The following is a 24,317-nucleotide window of genomic DNA, read 5'->3' on the forward strand; positions in this document are numbered from 1 at the left end:
CTCTCAGCCAATAACTGTCAATCTGCTAATGCTCCTCTATTACTAATGTCCTCTCAGATAAGTCAGACTGGAGCACAGGGGATCGATCTGTGGCCCGTCAGCATATCAGCTGGACCATAAATTGTCAGAGGGAAGGTGAATGTGTCTGGAGTATTTATTTATGTGGGGTTAGATGCTCTGAATATGTAAAATCCTCATACATTACGCTAATCTACTGACTTTACTGTTAAAAATAAATGTTTTTTTTTTTTTTTTTTCAAAACAATAATTTAAAACAACTGAACAGAAACCATTCAGCTAAAAGACTCAGATTATTTATCTACAGAACTAATATTACCAGGACAGCTTTTCTACACCATAACATCACCAGGCTGACAAAAGCCGGGAACTCTTCTTATGAATCCTGTATTTATAATGCATCATGAATGCTTTTATAATTAATAATATAGAAAACACAACGCATTATAATAATTGTGAATAATTTGTCTTATAACTTACAGTCATGGTCAAAAGTGTTGGAACCACTAAGAAAATGTAAAATTCTCCTGTGGGAACAGCACAGAATCAGGATATAATCAGGAACTTTACACTGGATGTGGATGGAACAGAAAAATGTATGAAATGTTGCAACGCAGAATACTCCAGATGGAGGACATGCAGCCCCAATCAAGATCCAAAGAAATTCAAGCTGTCCTGCAGGCTCAGGGTGCATCAGTGTCAGTGTCGACATCATTTGAATGGAATTAAATGCAGGCAGGAAATCCAGGAGGACCCGACTGCTGACACAGAGACATAAAGCTAGACTACAGATTGCCAAAATTTACGTGAGTAAGCCAAATCCCTTCTGGGAAATTCCTTCTTGTGGGCAGGTGAGACCAAAATAGAGATTTTTGGTAAAGAACATCACTGTACTCTCTACTGAAAATGGAATAAGGCATCCAAAGAAAAAACACAAAGTATCTACAGTCAAATGTGGTGAAGATGTTTTGGGGTTGTTTTTTGCATCTGGAGCTGGGTGCCTTTACTGTGTACAAGGCATCATGACATCTAAAGATGACCAAAAGATTTTGGAAGAAAGCTGGGTTTGTGTTCAGGTCATAGGTCTTCCAGCAGGACAATGACCCCAAACTGATTGATGGAAACAAAGCGCTGCAGAAAGTAGTGGTCAGAAATGAGTCTGGATCTAAATCCCTTTAACAATCTGTACAGAGATCTGGAGAGACTGATGTTGGTAGAAGGCACCCTTCAAATATGAGACACCTGGAGCAGTCTGCAAATAAACAGTGGGCCAAAATCCAGTTGAGAGAAGAAGAAGCTTGTTGATGGATAAAGGAAGATTTTTCAATTATTTGTTCCAAAGGGGGTTCAACCAAATATTAAGTTGAGGGTGCCCATCATTTTGTCTGGACAATTTTATGAGCTTTGTTCAAAAATTATATCAAGTTATTGATTTTTTTCCCCCGTGTTGTTCCAATAAAGTCAAAGAAAATAAACATGTATAACAAAATGAAAATTGCAATAATTTTCTGGTAGATTAAGTGCCAAGGAGTGCTAACACCTGACTTTTGACCATGACTGTATAGGTACTAAATGTGACATACATTGTTAACATGTTATAAAATGCAAGTATGTGAATAACCCCGTTATATCTGCGCTGATGTATTGATTATAACATTCTGCTGTTAATGCATAAAGCCCTATACGGGCTTGCTCCTGAATATTTGCAAAATATTCTCTTTTTAAATTGTCTCTGTGCTATCACGATTACTGAGATCACAGAGTGCTGGTTTCTTCAATCTTCTCAACAGAGGGATGAATCTTGTTCTGGAACAGCATTCCAGAACATGTCTGGGACTTAAGATACAGTCTCAATCCTTAAGTCTAGACTGAAAATATGGAACTTATGTCCATTATATCTGGAACATCCAAAGAAGCACTTGCTCCCTTCATAATCATTTAATAAACAAATATTCAGTTTTTCCCTTCACAGGTTATGAATATGTGTGCAATTAAGCCGGAGGTTCAAACTGTACTCTACTTCTTTGCTTATGAGAAGAACAATCTAATAACCATATCAACCTCACAGATGATACAATCACAGTGCACAAAAATCCACAAGATCTGATCTATATCTGAATCAGATAAAACTACACAACAGCAACAAAGAGAGAGCCATCCTGTGCAGTAATTCAGACAAGAAACTATTACTCCCTGCGGTCTGGAATATTAGTTTCCACCCACTGGCAGTGTACATGTTAACAGCTGAACCTGTTTTATCAGACTGAACTACAAAAACTGGCACAAATTCAAAAGCATCCTCTGCTGCAACACAAATACATATTGGTGTGTAAATAGTTATCTACTATAGTTAAATGTATTTGTGTATGAAGAATTGACAAAAACATAATGTCACAATACTTGAATATACTGTGTGTGGCTTTTAGACCTCAAATAATGCAAAGAAAACAAGTTCAGTTTTAAGAGTTCAGAAATCAATATTTGTTGGAATAATACGGTGGCCGAGAAAGCCCAGCGCAGTGCAAATTGAAAAGCGCTGCAAAAGCACAAAACACATCCATCAAAATTACAACACAGGCGCAGCAAATAGAAAAACGCGCTGCAAATAGAAAAAACGCGCGGCAAATAAAAAAAACGCGCTGCAAATAGAACCACAACACAACGGAAGTGAGTCACAACACAACGGAATTTTCCCGGGGGACCTTAAAGGATGCTGTACCAGCTGTATACAAAGGACAATAAGTGGCAAACAAGCTTCTGAAAAGTAAGTTATGTTTATTACCTGTGATTACCACGGTTGTGTGCATATTATTAAAAGTTCTGCTTCACAAAACGCCTTGTTTGCCACTTATTGTCCTTTGTACACATAGTGAAGTCCGAGACGTTACTGAAGATCAGCTTAGCTGGTACAGTATCTTTTAAGGTCCCCAAGGGAAAATTCCGTTGTGTTGTGACTCACTTCCGTTGTGTTGTGGTTCTATTTGCAGCGCGTTTTTCTAGTTGCAGCGCGTTTTTCTAGTTGTAGCGCGTTTTTCTATTTGCTGCGCCTGTGTTGTAATTTTGATGGATGTGTTTTGTGCTTTTGCAGCGCTTTTCAATTTGCACTGCGTTGGGCTTTCTCGGCCACCGTAGAATAACCCTGTTTTATAATTACAGCTTTCATGTATCTTGGCATGTTCTCCTCCACCAGTCTTACACACTGCTTTTGGATAACTTTATTCCACTCCTGGTGCAAAAATGTAAGCAGTTCAGCTTGGTTTGATGGCTTGTGATTTTCCATTTTACACTTGATTATATTCCAGAGGATTTCAATTTGGTAAAATCAAAAAAACTTTTTAAGTGCTCTCTTATTTTTTCCAGAGAAATAAAAAATATATATATATATATATATATATATATATAAAAAATATATATATATATATATATATATATATTTATATATATATATATATATATATATATATAAATATATATATATATATATATATATATAAATATATATATAAATATATAAATATATATATATGGACCATGATGCTCTCAAGTTTGAGGAAGAATGAATGGTGTTTACAAAAACAAAGAAGGAACAAAGAAGAAAAACTATTAAATATGGTAACAAAAAGAAGCCCAGTGTCACTGATGCAACACACCAAAGCTATTTAAAAACTAATAGCATTCCTGTGAGAGAATGAGTCAATTTAATTTTTTAAGAAGTTGTTTAAAATTGATGTAGGAGATGTTGGTATTAAGCATGTTAATGTTATGCATCACGTATTGTATTGTATATCACACATATTATTTTTATATATTGAATAAAGCAATCATATCATACTGACTTCCTTAAAAGACCAAAGCATTGCAGAAATAAGTGTTGTTCCAATTTTAACATTGTCCATTCGAAGCTATGTTTGTAAAAGCACACTGAATACAGTTTGATATTTACACATACTGGAGGAATTGGTGGAATGTTGGCCACCTACAATCAGCACATGAGCAGTGTGTGTGTTTGCAATGTGAGGCCTTGCTAATTAACTGATGAGTTACATCATGTGTTTAATGAGGCAGAGCTGCAGTCCATCATGTCATTCTGTGGCAAAGGGATTTCTTTAAAACTCTACACTGCTGAACCAGTCTCTCCATCTTTAGTTGTTTACATGCTCAGGACCATAATGTGAAATAATATAAAAACATAACACTGTACAATGGAACAAATAAACAGAAGGTACACCTCAGTGTTGTAGACGCACTGGAGCAGTTTAGCTATGATGAGTAATGTAGGCCACTCTTTCACTTCCAAATCCTTGACTACAAATGTTCTGTCACGTATGCTGTTATGTAATGCACTAACATGCTTCTCAGAACCAGGCTTGTTTGCATGCACACTTATCTGCCCATACAATTTTTCACTTCTGTTATGGCAATTTTCCCAGTATGCCGGTAACACTATCTACCTTGCATGAATAATAGAATAATTCAAAAGTGAGACACGGGGAGGAATTTGCCACAATTAGTCGCGGCTTCTGCGGAGATTACATCTGAAAGACAAACACGCATCCCAGAAATGTATTTTCAGATCAAACAACGGCCTCAACTGACTGCTGAAGCTGACTGCTGGCGCTGCTGGACACAAATATCCTTCCCTCTGCCGGCTCCTCACGATGTGTTTTTGCGTTGGCCACGAGTAATTACTTGCCACGATGTAGAAGCCCTTAATTAATGTTGACATGCTACATATTAGCATAAACAGGCTGTTACACTTGCATTACAAAATAGCCCTGTGGATTTTGGAAAGCCAATTTGATGGACAGAAGGGGGGAGTTAAGCCGACAGCCCCCTGGGGGGAAAAAGATTGACAGGAAAAGGGAGGAACTAGTCAAAACAAAGCTTAGCGTGTCATTCTGCTGCTTACACACACAAATATCAGACTTTATCAGACATCATTTAGTCGAGTCATGAAGGGTGCAAGAGATATAGATTTGCTGCGCTACAGGGGCTCATTACCATTAAAGGACCAATGGCACGTTCTAACTATTTCCATCCCAGAGAAACGAGTTCGTTTTAGAGAAACTTCTGATCAGACAGACAAAACAAATGTTTGATCTGGGAAAAAAGCTCTAATCTATGCAAATGAAGACTCAATCTAAATATACTCTTTTCTATTTATGGCCAGTTTTCCACCAGGCACAGATATTGTTTTAAAAAAAACAAAAAAAAAAGCCAACAGGAAAATGGTTCAATTTCATAATTCAATGTGGCTCTGCAAAAAAAAGAAAAGGCTCCTCGTACCTCCCAGCACTCTGGATTTAATAGAACACAGGTTAGGGTCAGCTGTCCTAAGCCACACACACTGAAAGCACCTCTATTGAGTTAGCGGAGTTAGCCATGTGTGCCGCTTGCCACACATGCCCTTTTTTGGGCTTAAAGGAACGTGTTCTTCCCCAAGAGCCTGGGAGCAATTCTGCCTAATCTACTTCCCCTCATCTACATCCACCGACGTTCTGCTAAAAATAGGCAGACTAATCTTGCGATAAAATATGCGAGCACTTTGGTGATATTCCGGGCGAAATCCGCGCTATGCGAATGTTTAGATGTGATAAATGAAAAATGGTCAGTGTAAATTGTGATGTGTTAGACCTGGCTTCCAAAAAGCTTTCTAATTCGGCCTCCCTGGCCGTGATGAGTGGGGAGATAAATGACGGAAACACAGAACTTTTGGCCTTTTTCATCCTCTACGCTCTGCACACTGTGCTACACCCCTGCCTCTCAGCTTTTGCAAGGTTCGTCACTTGGGACAGTGGCCAGGGTTGGCGAGAGAGTTTCTGTTCATAGCAAGGTCACTCACACACACACACACACACACAGCAAAACACATTCTCTCTGCTCACCCAGCTACATCACACTTCATTCTGGACTTTCAAGCTAAGGATGGACAAAATGAAACTTCTGTCTTTAGGAAAGCTGTGCTAATGCTAATTGTCCTCCTCTCTACAGTTAAAAACCTTTCCTTTTGCAGAGTCTTTCCCCCGCCCACTGTGTATTTCTTAGTTAAACTTTTTATCGCTCCCCTCAGTAATAACTGAATTGGGAATCCTCATTAAGCACATGAATATTTTTGAGGTGGTAATGCTAATTCCAATTCGGCCCTAAAGGCAAAGCTTACCACCTACCTCAATCAGATACTTATCAAAAGGCTTAAAACGAAAAGTTGGCGGCACTGCCCATGTAGCACCTCCCACCATGAATAAAAAAACATTTCAGTTGCCTTCTAGTACTGGTTTATACATTATATCAACTGGAATACTGATATTGAAGCAATGCAGAAATACTAGGATGATTTGCATTAAAAGAAGAAAAACACCTTCCTTTATTTAACTGTATAATTTTAATTTAAAAAATTACATTAAATTTCCTGAAACATCTGTACTTCAAAAAAATAATTTTAACTAAAGCATTTTATTTAATCACTGAAACAACATACAGCTAAGAAAAAAAAACAGTACACAATGTATGTCTGTGCTGTTTTGGAATAGATTTATAACAGAATTTTATCAGACTCTGGCAAAACTTCTATAAAAGCACAACAGAGCATGACAACTGAAACATAAATGTCAGTGAATCGTGCTTTTTTAGCACAGATTACCAGAATTAAGTAAGCGTTCATTTGAAGCATTCAAATGCATACTTACATACAATCTGGCAATAAAAAGATCATATCTCAATATTTCTAAAACTATGATTAAAATGTATAAAGATATTTTGTATCAATTTTACTATCAAGTTTCTGTCTACTGATGGTGCTGTTCTGTCAAATATACCACTCAACCTGTCATGTATTCGAAGACGAATTGACAGAATATTGCCACTACAGAATGCTGCTTTTCTCTGTTTTGGAAATTCTAAAAAAAAAAAAAAAAAAAAAAATGGAGGAATATATGAAAGGAAATTATGAAAATATCACATTCTATGCATTTTATGGTTATTATTAAGTTTAGGGTTTGGGTTAGTGTACACTTAGGTTAGTTTTTTTTTGAAGATTAGGGTTTAGGGTTAAAGTTTAGATTAAGTTTAGGTTAAAAAGTAGGTACACATTTATTTTGTAGTTTAGGTTTATGTTTAGGTTAAGGTTAATGTCTATAAATGGCTTGATTAAACAGTGTGAAAGACTACAGCAGCAGTAAAACTGTGTTCTACATTACTATGATCAAACTCTTGGAGCCTTTATAGATGTTTTGGTGATCACACTGCACTCTTACTACACAATAGCAAACGCTGTCTGCTCACAGACACACCCTCTCTGCAGACAGAGTGCAGACGAGAGAACAGAACAGTGTGACAGACTAACTTAATCAACAACTCTACTTTAATACATGCAAGTAAACACAACATACAAAAATGATCACTGTAATTTTGATTTATTTTATTTATTATTATTTGATAATGTAATTATCACGTCAGGCCTAAATTGAATATTGACTTTAATCAAGAATTAATTATTTCAGTCTAATTTCATATTAAATATGTAATTATGTCAGAGAAAGAAGATGTGTGAGAAGGAGAAAGAGTGGAGGAGGTTAAAGGTCTGTCATGGGCACTAACGGTACAAGCTGTTATAAATCTCAGGTCTCCTCTCTCAAGCTTGTTTTGTTTCTGTGGGTCAATCGCTCATGTTTACTGAAGGCTTAAAACTGTCGGAAGGGAGATTGATTATAGCCCTTTTCCATGCCCAGGCTGTATTGATCCAGTGCCTGACAGGCACCCTGTGATGACTTAAAATATCCACCTCCTGTAATAAACTGGTCGGCCTTTGAGGCCTTCTTCTCTCAGAGAGCAGTGAGTGCAGAGAAACGCACAGCAGGGACATTTTTAGGGTCTCCTTGAAGGTCTAAACAAGATCTTTGAGAAAAAATGCTTTTGTGCCTTGCAAAGATATTTTAACATTACAGATAAGTACAGCTCAAGTGATGAGTGATACTCACGTTAGAGAAAACACTCCAGGAGGAAAACTCTGGGGTTCTCCAGTTTCAGTGTAAAGACAGCGTGCAGCACCAGAGCAGATGTATTACCAGCAGGTGCTGACTTGTAATTTCAGTGCTGTGGTGCTAACTCAATGGGCCTGGACCCATGACTTTGCGGTGCTGAGCGTGAAACACTTCAACACACCCTGGAGCTTAATTAACACCTGCAGCACTGAATAATAGCGTAAAACACACAGTGCTGATTTAAAACTTGCAGTATCGCATTAACACCTGCAGACAAGCTTTAACACCAACAGTGTTCAATTACTTCCTATCATAGTGAATATTAATCTACAGTGCAGAATTAAATTAACATCTGAAGAGCTGAATTAGCAACTACAGTACATAATAATGACCTACAGTACAGTGCTGAATTAACACTTACAACTCTAATTCCAATGAATTTGGGATGTTGTGTAAAACAGGAATAAAAACAGAATATGATAATTTGCAAATTCTTTTCAACCTATATTTAATTAAATACACTTCAAAGACATGTATGGCAGAGTTTTAACTTGTACTTGTAGATCCAGCGACAAACTGTGTTTACTGATGATGGTTTTCTGAAGTGATCCTGAGCCCATGTGGTATTCGTTACAGAACGATGTGTTTTTTGAATGCTGTGTCGCCTGAGGGATTGAAGGTCATGGGCATTCAACGTTTGTTTTCTGCCGCCTGCTGCTCATTTTCATAGATTTCTCCAGATTCTCTAAATCTTTTGATGATATTATGGACTGTAGATAATGAAATCTCTAAATTCCATGCAATTGCACATTGAGAAATGTTGTTCTTAAACTGTTGTACTAGTTCACAAACTGGTGACCCCCCCATTTTTGCTTGTGAAGACTGAGGGCGTTTTCACACCTGTAGTTCGTTTCTTTGGTCTGGATCAGCTGATGAGTTTGTTTATTTGGAGCATTTTCTCCATTTGTTTGGTCTGTCTTTACACAGAAATAAACTTAAACACACCAAAATGCGCACCAATAAACCACGCAAGCAGGCTGTGTCCTCTGATTGGTCAGAGCTGTCTGGCGTGGGAGTAAATATACATGTACGAAAAAAATAAATATAGCGAGAAGATTCTGAGATCCAGTGCGTATATCTGTGCTTTAGCTCTGAACGCTGAAACGCTGCTCTTTAAACACAGTGTTTGGACGTGCAGCGCAGATGTAAACGTAGTAAACCGAGTCACGCGGCTGTGAGAAGTGAATGCAGCACAGACCACGCGTGTAAACAGCATGAACATGGCATTCATTTATTTATTTATTTACTTTTTTTTTTGCAGTGGTAATTAGCGTTATCTGGCTAATATATATTTAATAGTTGGGTCGAATCGAGACCGGATAACGTTCTCACCAAAGCAAACCGCTTCAGAGTTTGTTTGGGATCGGACCGAGATCACCTCCACTAGCTGGTCTCAGTCCAGTTCTTTTGAAGGCGGGTTGCCAAACTGAGAACACTGCACTTACACAAATTAGTGCAAGATGAGTTCAATAACACCATAACCATGACAAGCAATGTTATAAACCAGCCCATGTGGATTTTACATAACTTAATCTGCAGTTAGCTAGCTAGCTTTATGTACTGCTAACATGTTAGCCTTAGCCAAATCTGTTACACTGTAAAGAAAAATCACACTGGTTTAGAAAACACACACCTTAGAGTTAGAGATACTGTTGAACAGATCCCAGTGATATACTCTTTAGTTTAGCACATTTCATATACATATATATCAACTTTACAGATCCCAGTAATATATTGTTTATTTCAACAGATAACATATAAATCTGCAGCCTGATCTACATCTCAGTTATGACCTGCCATCACTGGTGTCAATCGAATACACTGAATACTGGAAATAAACAGATAAATAGCTAACAGTAGCTAGCTGCTAGGAATGGCCATGCGTAACGTTTATCGTTACTCGTTTTGGACATAAAAAATCGCACAACATATGATCACATTTGTAGATAAATTATTATTTTTTTAATTCTAACTTGAAACATGTGCATATGCAGCAACAGTCCAAAACCAAGTACATGATTTTTACCAGTAGGAGAGAGCAGTCTGGGTGGTGGTGGTGGAGGAGGAGGTGGGGGTAAAGGTGGGTAGCGTTTGCATTGGCATGGCAGCTTGCAGACCCCTTCCACTGGTTCTGCTGAGGTCCGAGAGCATGACTTCTGGAGCTCTCCCTGGGCATGCTGGAGACCAGAGAACAAAACAGTGTCAGGATTCATCAAGATAATTCTCCACATTCCCCAAAGTTCCCACAAAGTTACTACCTTGAAACATAGCAGACTTGCAATGGAAAGTTATAGAATTGGAGTGCCCTTGCCCAAATTGCAAATTTTGCTATGGAGAAGTAGTATAAACAACCTACTACCTACCTAATTAAACATGATATAAAATGTCAATTTAGGCACCCTAAAGCCTGAAACATGTCACCAGGAACAGCACTGAACAAGTGTTTTAAACTAGAGCTCCAACTAACGATTATTTTGGTAATCGACTAATCTGATGATTATTTTTTCGATTAGTCGATTAGTCAACGATTATTTCTGCCACAGAAATAATCTCCATCTCTAAAAACAATAGAAACAGCTAAACAGATATTTTAGAGGCATTTAAATGTCTACATGTTGTTTAAACATGGAAAGTACTGATATTTAGTGGGTAAATATGTAATCTGTTGTGTTTTGGAGACAGACTAGGTTGAGTGTAAACTGTATAAGTGAGCCATTTTTCCCATCTCCCACTGCGCTTTTGTCCCCATCACTTTGTGTAATGTAGTACTGTTACAAATTAACCATTAGTCGATACTGAACTTTGTAGTCGACAAATTTAATTAATCAACATTGTTTTATTTATATCGACTAATTGCTGCAGTCCTATTTTAAACATATTTTATATACACCACCTATGGTTGAACATGCAAAATACATCTGCTCTTATATTTGCAGGGTAAACCAACACCAGAACATCCTTAACCCAGAGATAAACACTCAAGCACCTGACACGGGAGCTTCATGACAAAGTTTCACAAAATGGCAAAAGCAGGCATATGGACTTTTGGGGTGATGTTTTAAAACCATACTCCAAATATAGCTCTAAATATTGTTAACTAGCCTGTTGTAAGCAATTTTTTAAACAGTGTTTACAGCAGCAGATGGGATACTCTTGAAAAACAACATGACCAAAAAGCACTTTATAGCAATTCACCAGAAATATTTCGCAAAGGAGGAATAAACAAACTCTTGAAAATGGGTGTTCCCAAAGTGGACAGCTAAACATTTGTGTTTTATACAGTGACGAAAGGTTGTTAAGGAGACCCTTAAGAGTCTGTACTGAGAGATGCTTAGTAATAGTTACAATAGTAACAATTTGACTTAAGTGGTGGTGCACCACTAAACAAAAGCCAGATGAGTTCTGGAAATGGACTGTGGACTGATTAAGTCAAAAATCAAGCATGCTTTAGGGTTGTCTTACCATTAGTGGCATTGGCAACTTTTTGGGGGGGTTAAAAAAGGGTTTCACAAAATACCAGCAAATTCTGTACGCCAGGGGTCGGCAATAGCTGGCCCGTGGGCCAGATGTGGCCCGCAAACATGAAACATCTGGCCTGTGATGTTGCTTGAACTGTAATGAACGATAATGAAAAAAAAAAAAAAAAAAAAATGCTTCTCCGGCCAGCGTTTGTTTATATCCCATCCCTGTGTCTCTGTCGTGCTCGGCGTGACTTTAGTTTCCACCCATTCTTGTTTTTACGCTCGTTTTTGGGCTCCCGATTTCTATATAAGGCCTTTTTTTACCAGCTGTATCCCAATTCACTAGCCGGAGCTGTGGTAGTGTATTGGCCCGCAATCGTGAAGACACTGGTTCGATCCCGTGCGAGAAAAAAACTAATAACCGACCCCTGCTGTACGCAAATGTTGGCTTCTCCAACATAACAATGACCAAAACTGTACCTCAAAATACACCAGATACAACCTAATTAGAATATGAGTACTGAAGCTTTTAGAATAAAATTCATAACCCCAGACCCAAACAATATAAAATTTTGATTTGTTTTGAAAAACAAGCTGTGCAGCAAGACAACTCTTCTGCAAAAAATTGGGGAAAAAACTAGAGACCTAAAATCCAACTAAACACAAGCTGTGATTTCTGCCAGAGGAGGTGCTACTAAACGCCTTAGAATACTTCATGTGGAGACAACATCCGCTTGGCTTTGACAAGCAACATGACGACATTGCAGAGAAAATGAACAATGCTGTGTCACAACCTGTAATACGTCAAGAACACGAAAACGTAGAAAGTAGACAAGCTTCTAATTTTATGAAGGTGCGTTTTCTTTTGCAACACTCTAAGAGTGTTTTGTATCAGAGTCATGTAAATTACCATGTAATAAAATCACCTTTCGGACATGCTAAAATGCTATCTGTTCTCACAGACTACCATAAATTGACCAACAGGACTCACAGAAATAATAAAAGATTGCATTACATTACTTCAAATACCCAATATTTATACATTCAAATGAAACCAAATAAATCATATAAACATCACAACACCACTAATGAGCCTGTAGTTCAAATGATTATCCTCCTCCCTGGCCACTGAAATGCAACAATAATCGTGAAGAAAGCGAGCTGGAGGGAACCGGGAGTTCCCCAGTTACTAGCATGGTTGTAAATATTACAGAGAAACACAGCACACTTCATCTTCATCAAGCCTGGCCTCTCCTCACACCAGCCCAATAGGAGCTCCCTCCCACTAGTAGTAGAACAGAGGGTGTGTGGAGGCTAAGGTCTTTCCAAGAGCGCTCCCACACACACCTCGTCCCCTCGGCTCCCCAGAGGAGTGGGAGTCATGTGGAGCAAAGCCTGACTCTCCCTCTCCCTGACACTCTCCTTCCCTTTAAAATTCTAATGTCCTGTAAGCTTCGCTGCCTAAGGTGACAGTGGATGAGGACGCAGAGTCTTGTCTCTGCACATTAAGACTTTGTATCAACAAATACTACTACTACTAACAGTTGTAATACGCTATTTATGTGGAGATGTGGGTGGACAGTAATGCATGTGTTAGGGTCCAGTGACACTACCAATTTTTTTTTTCCCACAGACTTATTTACACTTTGAATCTGATCACAGAAAAACACATTTCGTTTACACATCCATATTAAATGTGGATGAGATCCTTTTCTGACAGCCTTCCAAATCTGGTTGGAATGATCTGATTAACATCTGACTTTTCATGTGGACAAGTGAAATCCAATAAAACAAATCTTGGTAAAACTGAGCACAAGACAATGATTAATTCTCTTAAAAATAAAGATGTCATGAAAGGTAAATGACTAACTCGCGCACACACAATTCTAACCAGATGCCACCATCCACCATCATTACCACCCCCTGCGCTGTCCACTGTGGATGTTAATGGCTTATTTCCACATGTGACACTGTGGATCTTAGAACGGTAAATACATGTTTATTTATGATGTAAAATCATTTAGGAGTGTATGCCCAGTAATACATGTAACATGGTGTGTAAGGTTCAGGTATATTTAAATAAGGCAGTTGGTATGAACAGAGTTAATTTAACACTGTGGGTCTGTTTTCTGGACAGGCATTAAGTTAAAGACTATATTTTTTGTTTAAAGGAATATGCTACGTAATCCAAGACTAGGTTTCATTTCTGCCTTGGAAAGTGCCTGTAAATGTGTTGAGTTACCACATACAAAAAAAAAATATATATGCACATTTAGTGTTAAATTAACACTGTGAGTCTTAAAATAGTGACTCTGGGTCAGTTGCCCAGACAGGGATTAAGCCTATAGTCAGGGACTATATTTTCCTTACAATGGGAAATCTCCATTCAAAATGCTGAGTAATCCAAGACTAGACATAATCCCTGTCTGGAGAAACTGCCCATAGAAGTATGGATTTTCCACTGGCAAATTTGCTATGTACTATATAAAATGAGCGCCTGTAGTGTGTAATTCACACTGTGAAAAAATTTGTTTATGTAACACAATGGGTCTGTTTTCAAGACAGGGATTACGACTATAGTCTCTTAAAATATGTTAATTTAACACAATGGGTCTGTTTTCCAGAAAGGGATCTTGCCTGTAGTCCAAGACTATATTTTTTCTTTCAATTTACATTCCCCATTCAAAATGCTGTGTAATCCAATACTAGGTTAGAAACTGCCCATAGAAGTGTAGATTCAGCACCGGCCAATTTGCAGTGTGCTTTAATAAATGTGCACATTCTGTGTCAAATTTACACTGTAAGTCCTAAATTTTTTAAATTTACCCTATATGGGTCTGTTTCAGATAAGAATTAAACTGTAGCCCAAGACTATAATTTCCTTACAATTGGAAATCTCCATTCAAAATGCTGTGTAATCCAAGAATGTCTGGGAAACTGGCCATGGAAATGTGAATTTAACTCTGGCAAATTTGCTGTGTTCTATAAAAATGTCAAATTAACACTGTGAGTCTTTTAAATTTGTTAATTTAACAGTATGGGTATTTTTAATCCCTATTCAAATTCTGTGCAGTACAAAATCCCTGTCTGGAGAAACTGCCTAAAGAAGTGCTGATTTACAATTGGCAAAATTGCTGTGTACAAAAAGAAGTATAAAAAATGTGCACTTTCAATGTCAAATTAACACTATAAATGTTAAAATGCACTAGCAGAGTTTATTGAACAATATGGGTCTGTTTACAAGACAGGTATTAAACGTATAGTCCAAAACTAGGCTTAATCCCTATCTGGAGAAACTGCCCATTGAAGCGTTGGCAAATTTGCTGTGTACTACAAAAACGTGCACTTTTAGTGTCAAATTAACACTGTGAGTCTTAAATTTTTTTTTTTTTTTTTTTAACACTATGGGTCTAGTCCAGATAGGAATTAAGCCTGTAGTCTTAAGACTATATTTTTCTTACAACTGGAAATCTCCATAGTCCAACACTAGTCTTTATCCCTGTCTGGATAAACTCTTCACTGGATTATTTCAGTGTGTTTGCTGAAATATCATGCTCTTCCCTTGTTGCTGTATCAGCAGTGACCCCCAGTGCCCCCCAAAACCTACCTGTAGGAGAAGGAGCGAGAGGAAGCAGTGGTTGAAGAGAAAAGGCAGGACCCCCAGCGTGGTCGCCGGCAGGTTGTGGGTGAACATTCCTCCTGTGTGTTCAGAGTCCACCTGGAGAGGAACTCTCTGCTGAGGGGAGATTTAGCGGCGGTCCGGCAGCAGCAGCAGCGGCGGTCTCTCGCGCTGAACGGCAACTGTGCCCTCGAGCTCGTGGCCGCGTGGTCCTCTGAACATTCCTGCCCAGTTATCTCATTAGTGGGTGGCATGAAGAGCCCAGAGCGGCGGTGTGGGTCCGGTGGAGGAGCTCGGCGGGCTGGGGCTTAAAGTTGGAGCTGGTGCTGCTGCGGCGCGGTGCCGCTCCGCTTCAGGCTCGAGCTAAACTTCTCCTCCAGCCCGCGAGACCGAGCCGGAATCCTGCGCGCTGCAGCCCCTCGGTCAGGCTGCATCTCCCGCCAGCCGCCTGTGTAGTGCTGCCGGTGGGCTGGAGAGGCTGGAGGGGGTCGAAAGTTAGATACCCTATCGACGCTGCCGCTGTGGAGCTGAAGCGCCTCTCCTCAGAGGAGCTACTTTCTGAAGAAGAACACCTGAGCTGAGCTCAGGACCAACACGTGAAGAAAAACAGCGGTGCTCTCCTGAGGTGTGAGCGAGCGATGTGTGCCATCGACGCTTCTTCTCCCAAGATGTGTGTGTGTGTGTGTGTGTGTGTGTGTGTGTGTGTGTGGACCCCAGCACACACAGTGTCCAGTCAGGACTCTCCTCTTCACAGCGCTACAGCTGCACCATTAGCCTGTTCAGACAGTTCGACCAACAGAGTGGAGAAAAACCAAGAGAGTTGGAGCACATGGAAGAAGGGTGGAGGGGAAATGAGGGGTATGGGGATGAGTCTGGTGTCATGCAATATAAAAATATAAAATAATAATGATTTGGATGCCAGAATTGATAAAAAAAAAACCATGCTGGTCTGCAAGCATGATAAAATTGACCAAGCTAGCTAACCACCATGAACCAGCAAGACCATATATGCAGGTTGACCTGCATAATAAAATCATCATAAAGCTCTTTGACCTGCACGAAAAAGCATGATCAGGCTGGTCAATCAGCACAAAAAAAGCATGATCAAGCTGGTTGGTCAGTATGAAAAAGCATGACCAAGCTGGTTGGCCAGCATGGAGGAACATGATCAAGCAGGTTGAACAGCATGAACCAGCAAAACCATCTGGTTGAGTAGCATAAAAAGGCATGACCAAGCTGTTTGACCTGAATGAAAAGCATGATCAAGCTGGTTGACCAGCATGAACCAGTAAGTCCATCTGATTAAATAGTATGAAAAGGCATTATCAGGCTGATTGACCAAGACACGAGAATGCATGATCAAGCTGGTTCACCTGCACGAAAAAGCATGATCAAGCTGGTTGATGAGCATGAAAAAGCATACTTATGCTGGTTGACCAGCATGAAAAAGCATGACCAAGCTGTTTGACCAAAACATGAGAAAGCAGGATCAAGCTTGTTGACCTGAATAAAAAGCATGATCAGGCTGCTTGACCAGCATAAAAAAGCATGATCAAGCTCATTGTCCAGTGGGAAAAGCGTGATCAAGCTTTTTGACTTGCATGAAAAAGAATGACTAAGCTGGTTGACCAGCATAAAAACCTTGACCAAGCTGGTTGACCTGCATGAAAAAGAGTTGACCAAGCTGGTTGACCTGCATTAACAAGCATGATCAAGCTAGCTGACCTGCATGAACAAGCATGATTAAGCTGGATAATCACTATGAAAAAGCATGATCAAGCTGGTAGACCAGTATAAAAAAGCATGATCAATCTGATTGACCAGCATAAAAAAGCATGATCAAGCTGGTTGACCTGCATGAAAAAACATGATCAAGCTGGTTGACCTGAAGGAAAAGCATGATTAAGTTCATTGACATGCAGGAAAAAGCAGCATCAAGCTGGAAGACCAGTATAAAAAAGCTTGATCAATCTGATTGACCAGCATAAAAAAAGCATGATCAAGCTGTTTGACCTGCAAGAAAAAGCATGACCAAGCTGGTTGGCCAGCAGGGAAAAGAATGATCAAGCTGGTTAATCAGCACAAAGAAACGCATGATCAAGTTGGTTTACCAACATGAACCAGCAAGACCATCTGGTTGACCAGCATAAAAAAGCATTATCAAGCTTGTTGACCAGCATATAAAAAGCATGATTAAGCAGGTTGGCCAGCAGGGTAAAACATGATCAAGCTGGTTAATCAGTACAAAAACGCATCTACAAGTTAGTTGGCCAACATGAACCAGCAAGACCATCTGATTGAAAAGCATGACAATGCATGATTAAGTTATTTGACCAGCATGACAAAGCATGACCAAGCTGGTTAATCAGCACGAAAAAGCGTGATCTAGCTGTTTGACTTGCATGAAAAGGCATGATCAAGCTGTTTGAACAGCATGAAAAAGCATGACCAAGTTGGTTAATCAGCACGAAAAAGCATGATCAAGCGTTTGACTTGCATTAAAAGGCATGTTCAATCTGGTTGAACAGTATTAAAAAGCACGGTCAAGCTGATTGGCAATTCTCAAATTCCAATGCATGCTCTACCTCACCTGCTTATATTCCAAATTAAAAATAATGTCTCATGAAACAAAAATATGAAAGTTAAAACTGATAGTGGAATTATTGTTTTTGTGATCAGGGGGCAGAATGTGGCTTATTGTTTTAGTGAATGCTTCAGGAAAGTAGTAGAATATGATGCAACATGAGAGAATACAATGCAAAGGAAAACTCAGCTGGTCTCATAAATGCTTGTTGGCAATAAATCTGGCAACTGGGCAGACCAAGAAAGTGTTGCAATCTGGCAGAGACATTCTAGGGAAACCCTTGCTGTGTGTGGGTGTGCATTATCCTGCAACAAAAGCAACGGTGGCTGTTTGATGAACAGCCTAGACAGTGGGCAATTTGTTGAAACTACCATCCTGCTTCTCTCAGTCCAGTGATTCGACACCCCCTCTTTTTACTGGAAAAAATGTCTTTTTGTGATATAGACACACGTCTAGCAGTTGACGGTCTATCAGCCTAATATACATAATTATTTAGCCTATATGAGAGCATGATTTAGTCCCAAAGTAAACCAAAACATATGTTTATACATTAAACTCCAATAAACAAATAAATAAGAGCACATCTTCATTATGAAACAAACTATTATCTGACATAATCCAAAAGTAAAGCAGGACGAGAACTGAATGACATTTTGGAACTAACTGGTTGGTAATCCAGAACTCTATACTCGTATATAATGTTAATGTTTGATACTTTAGAAAACCTCTAAAACACACTAAAAAGAAGCAAATGAACAGAAAGTACACTACAAATCACTCTATACCAAAGAGTATCTTAAATCTTAACAGGCGATTATTTTTGAATCACAAACACTACTTTACTCATCCCAAAAATAAAGGGTATATGACGCTCCATCACTTCAGAAACTTATTTATTTATTTATTTATTTATTTATTTATTTATTTATTTAGTGGAATATCCCTGTTTTTTAATCACATTTTTCATTCATCTTGGCATGTTCTCCTCCACCAGTCTTACACACTGCTTTTGGATAACTTCATTTCATAATTTTAAAAGGTCTCTTATTTTTTTCCAGAGCTGTATATATATATTTATATATATAACATTCACAGTAATATATTGAATAAACAATTAAAGCACTGGGTAGGCTTTCTTTCATGTTAAGCCCTTTGTTTCACAATAAGATGAAATCAGAATCACACCATGGAAATGTATCCCTTTTTATTAAGAATCAATCATACCAGTAATGGACAAGGAGTATTAGTAAATGCTGCCTTTGGTGGCTCTTTAACTCTGGAGTGAATTTCACAGCTCTGGTCTGCCCTAAAAGATCCATCACCAAGTCCAGACTTTCTGTCTCTTTTGCTGCCAGTCTGTGGTATATGGTGATGGCTCAGGTTTTACTTTGGTGCACAAAATCTCCTCCTTATTTTAATTTAATTAGACAGCAGCGCTCCCTGATGTGATAATCCTGGATGAGGTTGCTCCATTAGATCACCACAGCCATAAATCCTCCCGCAAATAAATTGAATTAAAATTTATAGAGCTTGTTTAATGCACTGAGACTGTAGCTGCCGACACCTGGCTGTGTCTCTGGGATTTGGTGCTTCTCCGCAACTGCAGTGATCACTCAGTGGCTGGGTTTACAACCCTCTTTGGGAAAAATTAATTTACTGACAGTAAATACTGCAATTATTAACTTGCATGAGCATAAATATAATCTTCAGTTTAAAGTGAGAAATTCAAGAAAATTCCTGTTGAAGAAAATATGTAATATTTGTGTATGCAATGTAATATTTGTTTGGAATACAGTGTGAAATAACTAAAACACTTATATTCCAGTAAACCACTACATTACTGGCCCTTAATAGCTCACAGGACCTTAAAATGAGATCTGCCGTACCACACCCACTCCCCTTCAAGTTCACTTCACCACACAGCAAATTTCTTTAGTAAAAGGAAAATGTGTGAAAGTGTTAAATTGTGTGTTTATTCTCTAAATTAAACTACAAGTTGAGTTGAGGGGAACTCTTTGGTGGTGTATCAGAGTATTTCAGAGCCTACCACCAGTGTGTAGTCTTGCCCACCAGGGCTCCTTCCATGGGACATTCCATTGTATTTTATATAACGGCTGTTGGCTAATATTTTGTTGTCAATAAGAGCAAGTAACCATCTTTTGCACTGTTAAGTGTGACAAAGTGCTGGAAATGCAAGGAGAACGCTGATGTTTAAAATATTACAATATTTTTTAATAATATTAGTTAAATAACACATTTTTTTTTGCATTAATTGTTAACACTGTAAAAGAGTTTAGGGTAAAATTAACTGCAGCTGAGGGCTGTATTTTACTCTAGATGGGAAAATATTTTAACTCTCACAACAGTTCAGATTTAACTCCTGAACAGAGTTAAAAGGCCAACTCTCAGAAAAGAGTTGCTATAACTCTGTTATAGAGTGTATTTGATGGCCACGCATATACACTTACAATGGCATTGATTTAAACTCTCAGGGAGTTTATTCTAAAAAACAGAATTTGCTGTGCAGCCTTTTACTTACTCAACTTCAGGGGTATAACAGCAAATTCTGGGCCCTGTTCACTCTCAATGTCAGTGGGCCCCTATCCATGCCAGTACACAAGGAACGTGAGTGAAAAAAACAAACAAACAGAATTTTCCCTCTACCTACTTGTGCCCCTTTTATTGTCATTGCATCTGAATACAATGTAACGAAATTATGTTCCTCCGGAAACATGCTGCAACACGGAACAACAATACTATGAACAAACATGTAGTTCAAAGGTGCAACATAAAACTTTAACACTACAATAAATACAATAAATACAACAGACAAGACAGTTTAACAGACAGGACAGTGCGGTACTGATACGGTACAATAAAATGTTCTAGTGACAGACATGCTTATAAGGACTTTAAATCAGGACTTTCCTCTATATTGGCCTATCATACAGCATCTCATACATTGATTATCTTAAATCACCTTCTTATTTTTTTTTCTTATGAACAGTGACAATTTACCAACATATCCAATTTAGGGCTGGCCCGAATAGCGTTTTTTGAGCTCCGGATATTCGGCACTGATTCGAAGCGAATATTCGAATATTCGTTTTAAAAAAAAAGAGGTAAAAAAAAAAAAATAAAAAAAAGCAAATCACGGCCCCTTTAATCCACTGAAAAATGTTCAATTTGCTCTGACCGACGAGACATATTCACCCCGGATTTTTGGTGTTTTTATCCCGGATTTTTGTGTTTTCACCCCATATTTTTTCTGTGTTTTTAGCCCAGATTTCTTTGTGTTTTCATCCCGGAATTTCTGCTGCCCCACACCGCGGCTTATCCGCTGCGTAAGCAGGCTAGGAGGCTGCTGCTGCACGGTTTCTCCGCTGCGCAAGCCAGCCCAGTAAATTGCTGTTTGTGTTTTCACACTTAGGCTATTTGCTTAAAAAAACAAACAAAAAAAACTTTTGTTCAGGAAGTAATTGCTTCTTTTAATCCCGCGCCCGCCCGCCACATACACATTTCTGCCGCTCCCGCCCCACGTTCCTAATATAAATTAAATAAACTACATTTAATGCTTCAAATTTAGCGCTGAATAGTGCGGTCCCGTTCCTTACCCCAGTCCAAACACCATCGGTGTGTGCGTGTGTGTGTCGGTCCATCCTGCGCGTTGAGAGTTTTCTTTAGGTTTTTTTTTTTTTACAATGATTACAGTTTTCTTAACTATTTATTAATTTGCTCCCGCATCGTCTGGATTAAACTCCCGCTCCAGCCAATAACAGTTCAGTTCTGTCCCGCGCGCAAGATATTCTGACGGGACCCGCGAGAACAGAAGTGGTTAGAGTGAGGTGGAACTCTGGAAAGGAGAAAAAAAACGAATATCCGAATACCGAAATTAAAAACCGAATACCTACTCAACGAACGAATATCCGAATAACCGAATATTCGGGTCCAGCCCTAATCCAATTATTGCTTATTTTTGTTTGAGAGACATTTCTTCAATGCAGAAGCTCTACAGTTAATTGCCAAATTATACATATATAATATATACTACACATTAACAATCAGCCTATTATAGTTTATTTGGTAAGCTTTCAATGGTCAATTTAAGGAAATCTCAATGGTAATTGTCCAGTTTTGCTCTTAACTGCATGAAATGTTGTTTTCCTAAAACAAATGACTTCACACTTCTTTAAACGGCTCATAAATCTTAGCCAATGGGAATCAAAAGGAGGAGTTGCCTTTAGCAATAGGCAGCAGGCCAAGTCGATTCCATTTCATTAGCTGAGACTTGGGAGCACGGCAGAGTAGATTAGAAATGGCCAGAACAAATGGGGAGGAGGGGCCCAGGACGTGGTGTATTGTGACAAGAGCTGATCCAGCTGCTTGATGCCAGGAAGTCCTGCATGGTCTGCAGTGTTGCTCTCCCTGATCTGCCTGTTGAGTGACCTTAAAAAGAGCTGTAATCTAGTTTAGGTAAGCAATTGATGACTCTGTGTGCATCAAGGTGGATCTGTCTGATCATTGTTTCTGATAGAGCCTGACCCATTAGACCTCCATTCGATCAAGATCAGCTCTTGCTGAGTGTCTTTTTTTGTCTCTTTCTTATCTCTCGGCTCATGAAGCTCTTTATCTGCTCCTCTGTACCAGGCCTGGTTTAGACCATTTTCTTTTTAACACAAAGTGAATTGTGACCTGGCTTTTAAATGCTATTGTTTCAGAGACTTGTTCTTGATGAAGCGAGCTCTAGTTTCCAGTTTTAAATGTAGACTTAGCGTCTCCTCTCTGGACATGATGTCACAGATGTTGCTCCGAAAAACACACACAGGCAGCTCAGTGAGTTATGTGGAATGACTTTAATAGGCATTATCTCCCAAGATCTTCTAAGCGTCAGGGGAGGAACAGTGTACACTCCGCAGAGCTCTGCTGCTCTAAAACATGACGCACCACAGCTGATCCCAGCCGGCCCTGTCCTACTGTTGACTCTGTAATGTGTCGTAAAGAGCATATCCTCCCTTAATATCTGCTAGTGAAAAATGCATGTTAAGGGGTGTGGATAACAAGCACACTCAGGCAGTGTGTAATGAGGAGTCTGCATTTTAAAAAGCCAGTTAAAGACAAAGGGGCTGGTTAATATACAGAAAGTTTTCGCTCTCCGATACGTAAAAGTCATGAAAATGATCACTTTAACTATTAAAATTTATCATCAATTGATGCAGAACTTTAGGGATGAAAACTACCAAGACTTACAAAAGTGTAATTTTTTTTGGCAATGTACACTTGTTCTTTCATAAATAAAACAGTAGATTTAATGTTTACTACATTGGAATAATTCACGGACGTTGGGCCCTATTTTAGCAATCTATAGCGCTCCGGTCAATTGCGTATGTCAATTGTACAGCTGGATTTAAAGCGTGTCAGTGTGTCTTTGGTAACATGAGGGAGCAAAAATACGCCTTATGCAGCTGGAAACGCACAAAAGTACAAATTGTACTCATTCTCTTTATTAATAATTTGTGTGTTTTGGGCATAACAAGAAATAAACCAATCAGTATGTCACTTGCCATTCCCTTTAAGAGCCAGCTGCACTTTGACTTTGGCGCGCTCTTATCTTAACAGTGCGGCACATTGTGCATCTTAGAGGAAACTGACCAGCACATCACGCTGTGAAGGTATGCCAGGAGCTTCTGTAAGGGAAGAGTAATGTTATTTTATTCTTTATTCTGTTTATTGTTAAGTTAAAAGTCAGGTTTGCGCTCTGCAGCATGTCCATGTCTGTGTTGCCCATCAGTGTAGATTTATTACTAAATTCCGAAACAGGCGACAGGGCCCTTTATGTTTTTCTTAATATCATAGATGATTAGATTTATGTAGCTATAGTTCTCCCATATGTACTGTGTTTAACCAAACATATTTATTATATATCTTTAGAACTATTGAAAGTGGTTAGTTGGTGTAGGTCATACAACCCGAAATTGACAGACATTGACAATTTGGCCCAAAATCTGGTGCACACCTGCATTCTTTAAAAAAAAAGATTTATTAAAGTAGTCACATGCGTTCACTGACTGGAAGTTGGCATTCTAAATATACCTCTATTTATAGCTTTATGTTTTAAATGGAAAAAAAATCAAATAAAGAAAATATTATTTTGAGAAGATACACATTGCAATACTTCCCCAATAAATAAAAATGTATGCAAGCATTATGCAGGAAAATGACATCATTGTGTACTGTGTTAATACCACATTAATGACACTTAAATGAAAGGACACTGTTATTTTAATTTATTTGTTCAGTGGAGATTCTATAGTTATAGTTATTTCTTAAGAAGGTTTAAAGTGATAATGTGTAAAGTTGAGGGATGTATGTGTTGGGTAAGTAGGTGTGAGATTGTAAAGCATGTGGTAAAGTACTTATGAAAATGTAAATTGTGATGGGGTCTCAGAGTGGATAAATCTGGCTATTATTATTTTAGCATAGAATTTGTTGTGCTCTCTTTTATCTGGCCAGCTCTCTTCAGTTCTAATTCTGTGTTTTTTTTTTAAGTTTGCCATTCTGATATCTCCATGTTTGCAGTAGCTCTTGGATCAGAACTA

General features: G+C 38.7%; 1 protein-coding gene across 1 annotated transcript in view; it reads right to left on the minus strand.

The window, feature by feature from the left end:
* Positions 1 to 15,946, minus strand: part of prima1 (proline rich membrane anchor 1) — a 54,999-nt gene extending 39,053 nt beyond the window's left edge. Inside the window, exons 1-2 of the mRNA XM_007258203.4 lie at positions 15,126 to 15,946; positions 10,084 to 10,234 (exon numbers count right to left, since the gene is read on the minus strand). Coding sequence (XP_007258265.1) covers positions 10,084 to 10,234; positions 15,126 to 15,212 — 238 coding nt within the window. The 5' untranslated portion in view covers positions 15,213 to 15,946. The remainder of the gene's footprint in view (positions 1 to 10,083; positions 10,235 to 15,125) is intronic.
* Positions 15,947 to 24,317: the final 8,371 nt, after the last annotated feature.

The sequence above is a fragment of the Astyanax mexicanus genome, chromosome 1, assembly GCF_023375975.1.
Source record: "Astyanax mexicanus isolate ESR-SI-001 chromosome 1, AstMex3_surface, whole genome shotgun sequence".
NCBI lineage: Eukaryota > Metazoa > Chordata > Actinopteri > Characiformes > Acestrorhamphidae > Astyanax > Astyanax mexicanus.